Consider the following 14422-nt stretch of genomic DNA (forward strand, 5'->3'; position numbering starts at 1 on the left):
CTATTGGGGAAGGTCGTCTTCTTTGACCGCGCGCACAGCTTTGGGAGGGACGCACATGGAGCAGTGAGGGAAGAAGGGGACATGAGCTTAGGCAGCCAGATCAGCCAAATCAACCCTGGCCATCGGTGGGGTGACAGACATCACAGCCAGATCGCCCTCATATAATTTTGGGGTAATTTGATAGGCAGCAATAACTAAAATAGAATAGAAGGAATATAATAGTAAATCAAGCCAAATCTGTTAATACAGGTAAAATACACAGAGTGTCTCAATTCATTGTTTTAGTTCAGATGGCTGGGAGCGACTCTAATGGTCTGGCTGAAATTTAAGTTCGGTGGTGGCCTATACTATATGAAATTAAAAAGCCAGACTTCCTTGGTATACCAAATGGGAAGGTATTGACAAAGACTCTCCTTGATCTAACTTTAGTCAGGCTTCTCTGAAACTTTTTTTGATTAGGCCCCATCTTGGGGCATGTCCGCTAAAAGCTCAGTCATAGCAAGAATCCCCCACCCTTGATATCTGATCACCCCCCATATTTGATCAAATTCCTCATCTTCCACTTTCCCCCAGGTGATATCTGATCACTCTGGCTTGCCTTAAGCAAGAATCTTATTAGATTCTTTAGCACAAATTATCCTACCGTTTTAGTAATTTTTTTTTGAGACCGAGTCTCGCTCTGTTGCCCAGGCTAGAGCGCAGTGGCGTGATCTCAGGTCACATCAAATTCCACCTCCCGGGTTCAAGCGATTCTCCTGCCTCAGCTGGGATTATAAGTACATCCCACCATGCCAGGCTAATGTTTTGTATTTTTAGTAGAGACAGGGTTTCACTGTGTTAGCCAAGATGGTCTCAATCTCCTGACCTTGTGATCTATCCGCCTTGGCCTCCCAAAGTGCTGGGATTACAGGTGTGAGCCACTGCGCCCGGCCCCTTTTAGTAATTTTTTATACATCAGCACTCTCCCTGCATCCTGCTCTTTGACTATAAATTCCCACTTATTTTTGTTGCATTTGGAGTGCAGCCCAATCTCTCTTGCCCACTGCAAAACCCTATTGCAGCTGTTCCTATATCTATCATAATAGTCCTGAATAAAATCTGCCAACTGTCTTTAACAAGTGTCAGAATAATTGTTTTTTTAATAGTGTCCAAAAGTTTAGAGTGATTACAATGCTAGAATAGATTTATTATTTTAAGATATGCTCATCCACCTCCTAATTCTCTCAAGAGTCCAGAGGACAATCCCTTATCAAGGGCATGAGAAATACATTTATAAGAAAAGCCCCAGCATTCTATGTAGTAGCCATTCATTGTAAACCAGGAATGAGATGGGAATTGCTATAATCAAACTGGGGCTCCCTAAATTCAGTGAGATTCTGGGATGGAGGGTGATCTTTACTCACCAAAGACCAGTCAGGCATGGTTACTATAATGGACAACAGAAGCAATAATCAGAATGGTTTGACCTGTAGAGATCTTTGGCATTGTCTAATGGATCGTGGCGTCCTTAGAAATAAAATAAATGAGCAGCCTAATAAGTTAGTTATGTATAAGTGAAAAGACTCCTGATCTAGTGAACAGAAGTCTGATTTGAATCTCCACAGTGGAGAGTTACAGTCCTTCAGGCAATTTCCCTACTTGTGTCAGGTTGGAGGCCGAGAGCCTCTTGAATGTTAAGGAGGCCAAGCCCCTTGTCTTAGTCCATACCTGCTGCAATAACATCACCTAAAGACGGATAAAAGGATTTTGTATCCTCTTTTGGGTAGAATTAGCTTGTTCACAATTGTCCAAGGGACAGCTGCTTCATGTTAGGTAGAAACCTGATTTCGCTCTTTAGTTTTTGTCTGGAAGTTAAATATGATTACAAGAGGTGTTCATTGATGCCATGTTGACAACAGTTAGACTCTGGTACTTTTTTTGTTGCTGTTGTTAATTAGTTTTTATTTCATAATCATAAACTTAACTCTACAATCTAGCTAGGCATGGAAGGGAACAAGGAAAACATAGAACCCAAAGGGAACTGCAGCAAGAGCACAAAGTTTCTAGGATACTGCGAGCAAATGGGGTGAAGGGTGCTCTCCTGAGCTACAGAAGGAATGGTCTGGTGGTTAACATAAAACACAAGTCAAACTTATTAGAGTTGTCCACAGTCAGCAATGGTGATCTTCTTGCTGGTCTTGCCATTCCTGGACCCAAAGCACTCCATGGTCTCCACAATATTCATGCCTTCTTTCACCTCGCCGAAGACCACATGCTTTCCATCCAACCTCTCAGTCTTGGCAGTGCAGATGAAAAACTGGGAACTGTTTGCATTGGGTCCAGCGTTTGCCATGGACAAGATGCCAGGACCTGTATGCTTCAGGATGAAGTTCTTGTCATCAAATTTCTCCCTGTAGATGGACTTGCCACCAGTGCCATCATGGCATGTGAAGTCTCCACCCTGACACATAAACCCTGGAACAATTCTGTGAAAGCAGGAACCCTTATAGCCAAATCCTTTCTCTCCAGTGCTCAGAGCATGAAAGTTTCCTGCTGTCTTTGGAAACTTGTCTGCAAACAGCTCAAAGGAGATGCGGCCCAAGGGTTCAGTGTCAAAGAACACGGTGGGGTTGACCATGGCTATAGTACAGGGCTCCTGGCGGCAGCGGTGTCTGCAAAGCCCAGTGGTGCTTTTTTACCATGTCAATTTAGCTAGGCTAGAACCACATTTCCCAGATTCCTTTCCCTGCATAGTTTTGGGTTAGGGTTAGCTATAAGAGAAATTTGTGCAGTTTGGAAGGCAGAAGTGGAGCAACGGTCATTACATTCTGAAGGTCACCAGCTCCTACATGGGGTAGGACCTGGTCCTGCAGCTCCTTCAGTTACCACTGTATCTTCTAGATCAACTTCTGTGAGTTCTGGGCCACAAGCACGTGCAGCCCCATGGTGAAGGGTACCAGCTGGTCCAGCTGAAAAAATGTGCAGCAAAGGGACACAGTATTACCTGGTGCTGGGGGAAGGGAATAGGAAGATTCACTACAGTCATATATTTTTACATAATATTTGATTTTTTCATGACAAAGGATTTTTAAATTAGAAAAGCACCATAAAGTTGAATTAACCAAAAAAGAGAGAGAGAAAGTCCAGACCCTTCAGTGACTGCCTCTGTCTACATAAGATCAGACTCCTCAGTCTGGTATGTGAGGCCCTGGACAATCAGGTGCTAGTGAACTTTTTTAACTTTATCTGTCACTACTTCCCTTCCTGTGCCCTCCACTCTGGAATTCTTTCTGGGACTGTAGGACTTTAGTTGGGCCAGAAGGGCTGGGTCTGGGATAGGGTTGCTTAGAGAGTGCCGTGATGCCACAGCCTCAATGCTAACTTTTGTTTTCTGTTTTTTTCTTTTTTGAGACGGAGTCTTGCTCTGTCGCCCAGGCTGGAGTGCAGTGGCGTGATCTTGGCTCACTGCAAGCTCTGCCTCCCGGGTTCATGCCATTATCCTGCCTCAGTCTCCTCAGTAGCTGGGACTACAGGCGCCCGCCACCTCGCCCGGCTAATTTTTTGTATTTTTAGTACAGACAGGGTTTCACCGTGTTAGCCAGGATGGTCTCGATCTCCTGACCTTGTGATCTGCCCGCCTCGGCCTCCCAAAGTGCCGGGATTACAGGCGTGAGCCACCACGCCCGGCCAATGCTAACTTTTTTTAGGTAACATCTTCTGTAGACTTTTAGACATTATCTCATTGAGTTCTCATAGACTTTGCAAGCTAAGTATTACTCCTGTCCAGAACCAGCCACCTGATTTGCAGGGTCCAGTGCAAACTAAAAAAAGCATGTCCCCTTGTTCATACATGTATTAAGAATTTCAAACCGGGCATGGTGGCTCAGGCCTGTAATCCCAGCACATTGGGAGGCCGAGGTGGGCGGATCACCTGAGGTCAGGAGTTCGAGACCAGACTGGCCAATATGACGAAACCCTGTCGGTACTAAAAATAGAAAAATTAGCCGAGCGTGGTTGTGCACGCCTGTAGTCCCAGCTACTCCGGAGGCTGAGACAGGAGAATCCCTTGAACCCGGGAGGCGGAGGTTGCGGTGAGCTGAGATCGCCCCATGCACTCCAGCCTGGGCGCCAGAGCAAGATTCCATCTCAAAAGAAAAAAAAAAAATCAAAATGACAGCAGAGCATTAAATGAAGTGTAAGGCCTTGTGTGACTGTACCAGTGTGAACCTATGAGGCCAGTCCCACCCCAATCTTACATCTAAGGAACAGATACACAGAGATGAAGTAAATTCCCAAGGTTACTTTGTCAAGAGCTGGGAAAATATAAGAGCCAGAAGTCTAACAGGTTGAATCCCTATTAAACTCTCCCCAACTAAACTGCGCCCCTATTGAGCTGAATCTAATGAAAGCTTCCTAAATGTATTAACCACACACACGCACAATCTGTTATCAGTCACTTTCAGTAGTTCATCGCTGTAACATCTCAGGTGTTCAGTGTTTCAACGTGTTCTGTAGATTATTGTGATAACGTGGCAAGCTGTCGTAAGACTTCTTGCTGCACGTTCCTTTTTAAAATATTCTCCAGGAGTCTGATGAAAAATACAGACATACCTATGTTTAATGTCAACGGATGGAACTTATTTTAAAAAGTACTGTAATGGCAGAAGTTGTGACACAAAGTACTGCAATGATGTTCTAACTCCAACACCTAAATATATTATCAAGCATTTGTGGTTTTTTTTTTTTTTTTTTTTTTGAGACGGAGTCTCGCTCTGTCGCCCAGGCTGGAGTGCAGTGGCGCAATCTCGGCTCACTGCAAGCTCCGCCTCCCGGATTCATGCCATTCTCCTGCCTCAGCCTCTCCCAGTAGCTGGGACTACAGGCGCCCGCCACCACGCCCGGCTAATTTTTTGTTTGTATTTTTAGTAGAGACGGGGTTTCACCGTGGTCTCGATCTCCTGACCTCGTGATCCGCCCGCCTCGGCCTCCCAAAGTGCTGGGATTACAAGCGTGAGCCACCGCGCCCGGCCTTGTTTTGTTTTTTAAGTGACTACTAGATACTGTGATTCACTTAAGTGAAGCGAACTGAAGCCCGTGGTCAAGGAGAGACACCTGAAGGTGAAGGGATAAAGCGAGCAGGATAAGAGCCCGAGCCCGACCCCTCTCAAAAAATAATAGACCCAGAACGCGCGCCTGCGCAGAACGAATTCTCTTGTGCACAAGCCGGGCGGAAGAGCTGGAGCGGGCAGGGGCGGGAATAAGGTTGCTAGGAGAACGCGATGACGTTACGGGCTCGGCGCTCTTCTCCACCAATGGGCGACGTGTACTTGCAGTGACGCGCTGTGCGCGTCACGCCGACGACGCGCGAAGGGCACACATTTTAGGGCCCGGAGGACGTTCGGCCTCTGTGAGTCGCAACCTTTCCAAGGGAGTGGTTGTGTGAGCGCCATCTTAGGGAGTGAGTGTGGCCGGGCCTTCCCCTGTGGCGGGTGCGGGGAGCAGAGCCCAGAGCCCCTGTGGGGCCGCTGCTTTGGCAGTGGGCCCAGTTGGTAGCCTCTTTCGAAGGCCGCCGTGACCTCTTCAAGGGCGTGGAGGCGGGAAGGAAAAGGCCTCAGTTGGGTTTCCAGGGCACCGGTAACGTTAACCGGCGCCTTGCCTGCCCTCTAACCGTCGCTCCGTCTTCCCCTAGAAAGATGTTCTCGTCCGTGGCGCACCTGGCGCGGGCGAACCCCTTCAACACGCCACATCTGCAGCTGGTGCACGATGGCCTCGGGGACCTCCGCAGCAGCCCCCCAGGGCCCACGGGCCAGCCCCGCCGCCCTCGCAACCTGGCAGCCGCAGCCGTGGAAGGTGAGATCAGACCCTGCCCAATACAGTCGTGTGGTCTACTCGTGGTCCGCCCAGCCTTTGAGGCCTGGACCCGGCTTGGAGGACAGGGAAGGACGAGTCCAGCCCGCTGCACCGTAGGACGGCGCCCAGTTGCTTGCCCTGGGATATCGGCCTTTTCCACCGTAAGCGGGTGTCAGATCCTTGGCCTTCCCTCAAGGGCGTGGAAGGGCTGAGGCCGTGTGTCCCTTCGTGACCTCCATGTCCCCGAGGGAAGAGAGGCCGTGACTAGCTCTTTCTCTGCCGTGAGCTCGCTTGGTCAGCCAACTAAGTATTGGGTAAAGTCTCCTTCCGAAACTACTGACCACCCACAGTTCTACTAACTATATTACCTGTCCTTTGATTTGCCCTTAGTTTTCTTCAGAATAGTCCTTTCCTAAGTTTTATATTCGTCGACGCCAGGTCAGTCATTTTTGCACTTAATTGTATATGAGATAACTAGATGTCCTGTTTTCATGCGACTGGAGGAGGCAGCTTGCAGCCCTACATAGGCAATAGAAAGGAGATAATTGAGTGGGCATCCCTTTGGTGTGATTATCTCTTGGGATTCTTGGTGGTTGGGCCCAGCTTTAACTTAGTTGTGTGTGTTTTAAATCCTAGTGAAGTATGTACATACAGAGAAACCAGAAAACTGAATTGTAGGAGTCCTAAGAATGTTATCTACCTTGTGCCTGTAAAATCGAAAGATTTCTTTCTTTAAATCATTCATGTGCTTCTGTTATGTCTTTAGTATGGATAAAGAGTCCTTACTTACACTATCTGTCGTTCAGTTTAAAAGTTAAAGCTAACATTATTTGTGTATTAAATGTATTTGACTGCAGGAATTGATGCGTATCAGTTTTTATGTTATAGGAGTTCTTAAGTGGGGATAGTATTGGTTAGTGGCTAGGATAAACTTTGAAGTTGTTTGCAAGCCTTTTACATGTCGAGTGATCTGAGTTTCATTTGTGCTCTGAAGTGTGCTCTTACCAGTGGTTAATAATTTGAAGTTTGACTTTAATTGTAAAAGCCGTTAATGTAAAAAACTTTAAAAAAAATTAATACGGCAGAATACGAACTATTAATAGTATCAGATACAGAACCCTCATAATTTTTAAATGATCTGATTTTGGCAGTGAATTTTTTTTTTAAGCCACTTAATTGTGGCCAAAGCTATTCAGCTGTGATAATAGTATTTCACAGGGAAACATTTTCTTTCATTCCAGTGGCCTTAGTCATCTCTGAAGAAATACTTACTTGATTCTTTTTTTTTTCCAATCAAACAGAGCAGTATAGCTGTGACTATGGATCTGGCAGATTCTTTATCCTTTGTGGACTTGGAGGAATTATTAGCTGTGGCACAACACATACAGCATTGGTTCCTCTAGATCTGGTTAAATGCAGAATGCAGGTTTGTTTTGCATGCTGGACTAGAGCATATTGAAGCATGACTGACTGTTAAGTTATAAGATGTAGTCACCAACTAACAAGCTGTGTGGAAACCTAACTGTCCAGGAGGTAAGTTTATGACCAGTAACATGAGTTTTATATTAAAATGCATGGTGTGTCTTCTCTTACTACAGAGTACAGTTGTGAATTTGGCTCCGCGAAGTATTATGCACTGTGTGGCTTTGGCGGGGTCTTAAGTTGTGGTCTGACACACACTGCTGTGGTTCCCCTGGATTTAGTGAAATGCCGTATGCAGGTTTGTATTGAGATGACAGCATTGAAAGTATCTTTCATGTGACTTAACTCTAAATAAAATCTTAAAGCACTTCACAAATGAGAATTTGAAGATATCACAACTGCTAGAAACTTCAGTAGGAAACCAAACTAGAATTTCTTTAAATTGTGGGCTTTATTTTTACTAGTGTTTTAAATCCAATAAATGCCTCTATTGTTTGAGTAAATTATTCACTCTTAGACTCTGGCTGTAAATGGCTTTGCTGCTGCTCTTCACTTCTGGCCAGAGTTCTTCAAGCTTACTAGTGCCCCAAATAGTCATTTTACAAGCACCTATGTGTTGGAGTGGGTAAACAAGTCTGTGTGTTATGTGAAGTAACGATGTCCTTTATCTACTAATAAGACCGAGGCAAAGAGTACATGTAGATTTATTTAAAGTGCTTTTTTTTTTTTTTTTTTTCCTTTGAGACAGAGTCTCGCTCTGTCACCCAGGCTGGAGTGCAGTGGTGCAATCTCGGCTCACTGCAAGCTCTGCCTCCTGGGTTCATGCCATTCTCCTGCCTCAGCCTCCCAAGTAGCTGGGACTACAGGCACCCGCAACCACACCTGGCTAATTTTTTGTATTTTTAGTAGAGACAGGGTTTCACTGTGTTAGCCAGGACGGTCTCGATTTCCTGACATTGTGATCTGCCTGCCTTGGCCTCCCAAAGTGCTGGGATTACAGGCGTGAGCCACCACGCCCAGCCTAAAGTGCTCTTAATATCTTAGTATGAAAATTTTGTCAGATTAGCCTCTTGTATATTTACATAACATTTTAAAATAATTTGAATATCTTTAAATTAAGATTATTGAAACAAAAACAAGACATCAAAAATTTATTTGTTCCAAACAGGATTAGAAGTCTACTTACCTAAAAGAGAAATGAATTTGAAATATTAGGAGGGAGAGGAAGGTGATGTATACCATCCCTTCTAGTACTGGCAGAAATAGTGAGATAAGCTTTTTTACCTCCCCCATTAGCTAATGTAATGGATATGAAATGTACCTTTGCTAAAACGTGTTATGCATGTCTCTTGAAGTGAATTTAGTTTATGTGCTTTTTTTTTTTAACTTGTCTTTAGTTTGTTTAGTGTTCACAAAACTTTATTCTATAAGCTACTTAAAGAACTAGCATATGTTAGGAATACAGTTATATCTATTATCTAGACAGTAGCTTTTAAAAAGTAGGAGGTGGGCCAGGCATGGTTGCCCACACCTGGAATGCCAGCATTTTGGGTAGCCGAAGCGGGTGGGTCACTTGAGGTCAGGAGTTCGAGATCAGAACTCAATCTAGCCAGCATGGTGAAACCCCACCTCTACTAAAAATACAAAAATTAGCTGGGCATGGTGGTGCGCCTGTACTCACAGCTACTCGGGAGGCTGAGGCAGGAGAATCGCTTGAACCTGGGAGGTGGAGGTTGCAGTGAGCTGAGCTCACACCATGGCACTCCATCCTGGGCTACAGAGCAAGACTCAAAAAACAAAAAACAAAAAAACAAAGTAGTAGGAGTCGGGTGGTAAGAAATCTCTTAAGAATCAGTTTTGTTCCGTATTTTTGTTGAAATTTTACCCTCTTAACTATCACTCCAAGACTTAAGTTTGACACAGAAAGCTAGACCTTAATGTACTAAAGTTTCTATTTATAAAAGTAATCAAATGAATAATAATAAACAGTTATAAGCATAAACTAATAAAAGTTATATGAATGTAGTTCCTCACTCAAAATATCTTAATATTTTCAGATGTCAGTTGACCTTGGATAACTGAAGCCACAGAAAATGAACCCTTGGATAAGGGAGAGCTACTGTGCTACTGTATTTCTTTTTTTTTTTTTTTTTTTTTTTTGAAATGGAGTCTTGCTCTGCCGCCCAGGCTGGAGTGTAATGGTGCCATCGTGGCTCACTGCAACCTCCGCCTCCCAGGCTCAAGTGATTGTCCTGTCTCACCCTCTCGAGTAGCTGGGATTACAGGTGCACGCCGCCATGCCCGGCTAAATTTTTGTATTTTAGTAGAGACGGGGTTTCACTGTGTTGCCTAGGCTGGTCTTGAACTCCTGAGCCCAGGTAATCCACCTGCCTCGGCTTCCCAAAGTGCTGGGATTACAGATGTGAGCCACCGTGCCTGGCAGGAACTACTGTAGTTACCTTTTGTGTAGTTGCTGAAATTTATTATGGAACCCAAACAAAAATAATCATGAGATTAAATTTTTATATTAGCTGTTTGGTGCATTTAATTTTTTTTTTTCTTGTTTTAAATAAAGGTGGACCCCCAAAAGTACAAGGGCATATTTAACGGATTCTCAGTTACACTTAAAGAGGATGGTGTTCGTGGTTTGGCTAAAGGATGGGCTCCGACTTTCCTTGGCTACTCCATGCAGGGACTCTGCAAGTTTGGCTTTTATGAAGTCTTTAAAGTCTTGTATAGCAACATGCTTGGAGAGGTATGTAATTAACTTTAAAACTGAACGTTCCGAGTGTTTAAGACTTTCTGAGTGTTCTTAGATTTTTGTCTGTCCTGCCTTATTTTAGCACTGAAGAAAATGGTCCTACAAAGTGAGCAACTTGTTTTAAATCGTAAGCCTGTGTCAGCAGAGACAGGTTGAGAAATAAAATGTATTTCATTAAATTACAATTCTCCTTTTAATATACTATCTGGTTTTCTAAGTAAGTTGGATTTTGAGTTTTTTAGAGAAGGGCTCTGGGACTCCTTTGCGTAGTTCCAGGGCTAACTGTACATGGCATCTAGATATTTTTTGAACATTCACATTGTTCACATAGTTATGTGTTTTGTTAATGAGGTTATGAGAGACCACATATATATTCCATATCGTGTGTTACTTTATAAAATGTCTGAAGCTTAGTTGTTTTCTAGAACTGTCACTTCAATTGAAAACCAACACAACAGCAATTCACGTCCCTTCCTTGTGTTTTGGATTTTAGGAGAATACTTATCTCTGGCGCACATCACTATATTTGGCTGCCTCTGCCAGTGCTGAATTCTTTGCTGACATTGCCCTGGCTCCTATGGAAGCTGCTAAGGTTCGAATTCAAACCCAGCCAGGTTATGCCAACACTTTGAGGGATGCAGCTCCCAAAATGTATAAGGAAGAAGGCCTAAAAGCGTAAGTAAACACTTAAAAATTTATACTATGAAAGTACTTATTTTAAGTGAACTTCATTTTTTTGTTGTTGTTTTTTTTTTTTGAGACAGAGTCTTGCTCTGTCACCCAGGCTAGAGTGCAGTGGCGCGATCTCAGCTCGCCGCAAGCTCCGCCTCCCAGGTTCACACCATTCTCCTGCCTCAGCCTCCCAAGTAGCTGGGACTACAGGCGCCCGCCACCGTGCCCGGCTAATTTTTTGTATTTTTTAGTAGAGACGGGGTTTCACCGTGGCCTCCATCTCCTGACCTCATGATCCGTCCACCTTGACCTCCCAAAGTGCTGAGATTACAGGTGTGAACCACCACGCCTGGCTTTTTTTTGAGATGGAGTTTTGCTCTTGTTGTCCAGGCTGGAGTGCAATGGCACTATCTCGGCTCACCGCAACCTCCGCCTCCCAGGTTCAAGTGATTCTCCTGCCTCAGCCTGCTGAATAGCTGGGATTACAGGCATGCACCACCACGCCTGGCTAATTTTGTATTTTTAGTAGAGACTCCACATTGGTCAGGCTGGTCTCGAGCTCCTGACCTCAGGTGATCCACCCGCCTCGGCCTCCCAAAGTGCTGGGATTACAGGCGTGAGACACTGCGTCCGGCTGTGAACTTCATTTTTTAGTATTAAGCCTACCAGACTTTTTAAAAAGACTATTATAATATTTAATGTCTATTTACCTGTATGTAGAACATAAACTTGAGAGGTAAAGATAAGTTAATACATGATTTGAGCCCTGGACTGAGGTTTTTTTTTTTCCCTAGAGTAAGGACCATTTGTCAGTCTGCAAATGAGTTGATATTTGGCCTGAACATTTACTATTAACTTTTAGGGGGGGCTTGTGAGTATCCTTGTGATCTATTCACAGCTAAGAATTTCCATGACCACAACATGCTTCCTTAGATCCACCTTTGTGGATGAATCTTGAACTGAGTTCCACTTGTAAACTTCTTATTTCTTGTGGTTCCAGTCAAAGAAACATCCAGCAACTTTTTTGGTTGTATAGTCAAAGGTGCTTGAGTCATTGGCATGTAAGAGAAATATACCTGCATGTTAGTCTAACGTTCTGATAGAAATGACATGCATTTATGCTGCCATTTGTTACTATCAGGACTCGACTCGTGTGCGGACATTTCTGTTAATAATGGCAGTCTCTGATAGATGAGTATATGCAACTGTGTAAAACAAGTCTCTTGATTTCCTAGATTCTACAAGGGGGTTGCTCCTCTCTGGATGAGACAGATACCATACACCATGATGAAGTTTGCCTGCTTTGAACGTACTGTTGAAGCACTGTACAAGTTTGTGGTTCCTAAGCCCCGCAGTGAATGTTCAAAGCCAGAGCAGCTGGTTGTAACATTTGTAGCAGGTTACATAGGTATGAATTACTTAGAACACACTTGTCTGAAATTATGAACAAATAATCATTTCCATTATTGGCGTTTTTTGAGAGGGAAAAATATTCCAAAGGTTATAAAGCAGTGTTTTTGTTTTTTTGGTTTCCCTGAGGCATAGTCTCACTCTGTTGCCCAGGCTGGAGTGCAGCGGCGTGATAATAGCTCACTGCAACCTCCTCCTCCTGGGTTCAAGTGATTCTTCTGCCTCAGCTTCCCAAGTAGCTGGGACAGGCATGCACTGCCACGCCCGGCTGATTTTTGTTTTTGTTTTTTGTTTTTTTTGAGACGGAGTTTTACCCTTGTTGTCCAGGCTGGAGTGCAATGGTGCAATCTTGGCTCACTGCAGCCTCTGCCTCCCGGGTTCAAGCGATTCTCCTGTCTCAGCCTCCTGAGTAGCTGGGATTACAGGCGTCTGCCACTACGCCCCGCTAATTTTTAGTGTTTTTAGTAGAGATGGGGTTTCACCATGTTGGCCAGGCTGGTCTCAAACTCCTGGCCCCAGGTGATCCGCCCGCCTCGGCCTCCCAAAGTGCTGGGATTACAGGTGTGAGCCACCGCGCCTGGCCTGATTTTTGTATTTTTAGTAGAGATGGGGTTTCACCATGTTGACTGGGCTGGTCTCAAACTCCTGACCTCAAGTGATGTGCCCGGCCTATAAAGCAGTTTTATCTTCCCATAACATTCTATATGCTTTTTAGGATTCATAAATACTTGCTAACTAGTTCCTAAAAGGGTTGTTTTATGGGATGTCATTATTAGGCTTGGGAATGTGTTGATCTTACTGTTGCACCATTTTTTTGTTGTTGTTTATTAAGAATTTTATACAGAAAGTGTTGAATAAAATCTGAAAAACTTAAAAGATTGTTCCGTTTTGCATAGGATAGACAGTTTGATAACTACGCGTGTCACCCTGAGTCCGATTTTTATTTTAGAACTAGAAAAATATTATTTTAAAGTCATAAAAATGATTATTGGCTCTGTGAAGTTCTGTTTTTAACTGGCACTGTATGGGATCCTTTATCTTTTTTCAGCTGGAGTCTTTTGTGCAATTGTTTCTCACCCTGCTGATTCTGTGGTATCTGTGTTGAATAAAGAAAAAGGTAGCAGTGCTTCTCAGGTCCTCAAGAGACTTGGATTTAAAGGTAGGATGATGTTTTTTTCTTGAAAGAAAGAACAACAGTTTTGGATATGTTGCATTTTTTTCATTTGCGTTTCCTGTTTGAACCAGGTGTGTGGAAGGGACTGTTTGCCCGTATCATCATGATTGGTACCCTGACTGCACTACAGTGGTTTATCTATGACTCGGTGAAGGTGTACTTCAGGCTTCCTCGCCCTCCTCCACCCGAGATGCCAGAGTCTCTGAAGAAGAAGCTTGGGTTAACTCAGTAGATCAATCAAAGCAAATGTGGACTGAATCTGCTTGTTGATCAGTGTTGAAGAAAGTGCAAAAGGAACTTTTATATATTTGACAGTGTAGGAAATTGTCTATTCCTGATATAATTACTGTAGTACTCTTGCTTAAGGCAAGAGTTTCAAATTTACTGTTGAAATAAACCCAACTCTTCATGATTTGCCTGTGACTTATTTTAAAAACTTTTTAAAAAAAGATTTAGCTTTAAAATAGTTGGAAAGAATGAAGTATAAGTTAAGGAAAAAATACAAAACTGACCATTGTTGGTTGAATATTCCAGTTGCTATTCAGAAATTGTCATGTCTCAAGTTTTATCACACAGAGTTCCTGTATTTCTAGGGAAGCAGACTTTAAATTTCTAAAAACTTGATTTAATTATAGTTAAATATGTGTAGTCATTTGTGGTTATTTTGGCAAGTAAATGTCAGTGTATACTTACATTTTTGCAGCATGTACTACACTTTTTTTATGTTGGTGAGTTTGCTATTCCTTATTTGTAAGACAAGGCAACCCAAATTAGGCTGATTCTTAGAATGATAGTAAAGGACCGAAGTGATTGAAAGCTGAAAACAATTTTCAGGTACACTAATTGTCTTTACACAGATCTGACTTTTTTTTTTGGTTTGTTTGAGACGGAGTTTCACTCTTGTTGCCCAGACTGGAGCGCAGTGTCACGATCTCGCCTTACTGCAACCTCTGCCTCCCAGGTTCAAGCGATTGTTCTGCCTCAGCCTCCCGAGTAGCTGGGATTTCAGGCACGCGCCACCACGTCCAGCTAATTTTGTATTTTTAGTAGAGGCTGGGGTTTCCCTGTGTTGGTCAGGCTGTCTCAAACTTCCAACCTCAGGTGATCGGCCTGCCTCAGCCTCCCAAAGTGCTGGGATTATAGGCGTGAGCCAC

At 43.6% G+C, this 14422-nt stretch overlaps 2 protein-coding genes and 1 non-coding gene across 7 annotated transcripts; 2 read left to right on the forward strand and 1 right to left on the reverse strand.

Moving 5' to 3' along the window:
* Nucleotides 1–1914: 1914 nt before the first annotated feature.
* LOC129460595 (peptidyl-prolyl cis-trans isomerase A-like) lies at nt 1915–2986 on the reverse strand. The gene has a single exon (XM_055238680.2). The coding sequence runs from the start codon at nt 2615–2617 to the stop codon at nt 2135–2137; it is 483 nt and encodes a 160-aa protein (XP_055094655.1). The 5' UTR covers nt 2618–2986; the 3' UTR covers nt 1915–2134.
* Nucleotides 2987–4796: 1810 nt separating this feature from the next.
* Nucleotides 4797–13680, forward strand: SLC25A3 (solute carrier family 25 member 3). Of its 5 annotated transcripts, none has more exons than XM_063614304.1 (8): nt 4797–5386; nt 5669–5829; nt 7428–7549; nt 9827–10006; nt 10506–10687; nt 11920–12092; nt 13143–13253; nt 13340–13680. In XM_063614304.1, the coding sequence occupies exons 2-8, from the start codon at nt 5673–5675 to the stop codon at nt 13498–13500; spliced, it is 1086 nt and encodes a 361-aa protein (XP_063470374.1). In that variant the 5' UTR covers nt 4797–5386; nt 5669–5672; the 3' UTR covers nt 13501–13680. The 5 variants fall into 5 exon arrangements, with proteins under 5 accessions (XP_063470374.1, XP_055094651.1, XP_055094652.1 ...); XM_055238676.2 differs by lacking the exon at nt 7428–7549 and adding an exon at nt 7131–7255 and having other exon boundaries at nt 5309–5437; XM_055238677.2 differs by having other exon boundaries at nt 5310–5437.
* Nucleotides 11603–11848, forward strand: LOC129461349 (small nucleolar RNA SNORA53). The gene has a single exon (XR_008650500.1). It is a non-coding gene; the product is annotated as a small nucleolar RNA SNORA53 (small nucleolar RNA).
* Nucleotides 13681–14422: the final 742 nt, after the last annotated feature.

The sequence above is a fragment of the Symphalangus syndactylus genome, chromosome 13 (assembly GCF_028878055.3).
Source record: "Symphalangus syndactylus isolate Jambi chromosome 13, NHGRI_mSymSyn1-v2.1_pri, whole genome shotgun sequence".
NCBI lineage: Eukaryota > Metazoa > Chordata > Mammalia > Primates > Hylobatidae > Symphalangus > Symphalangus syndactylus.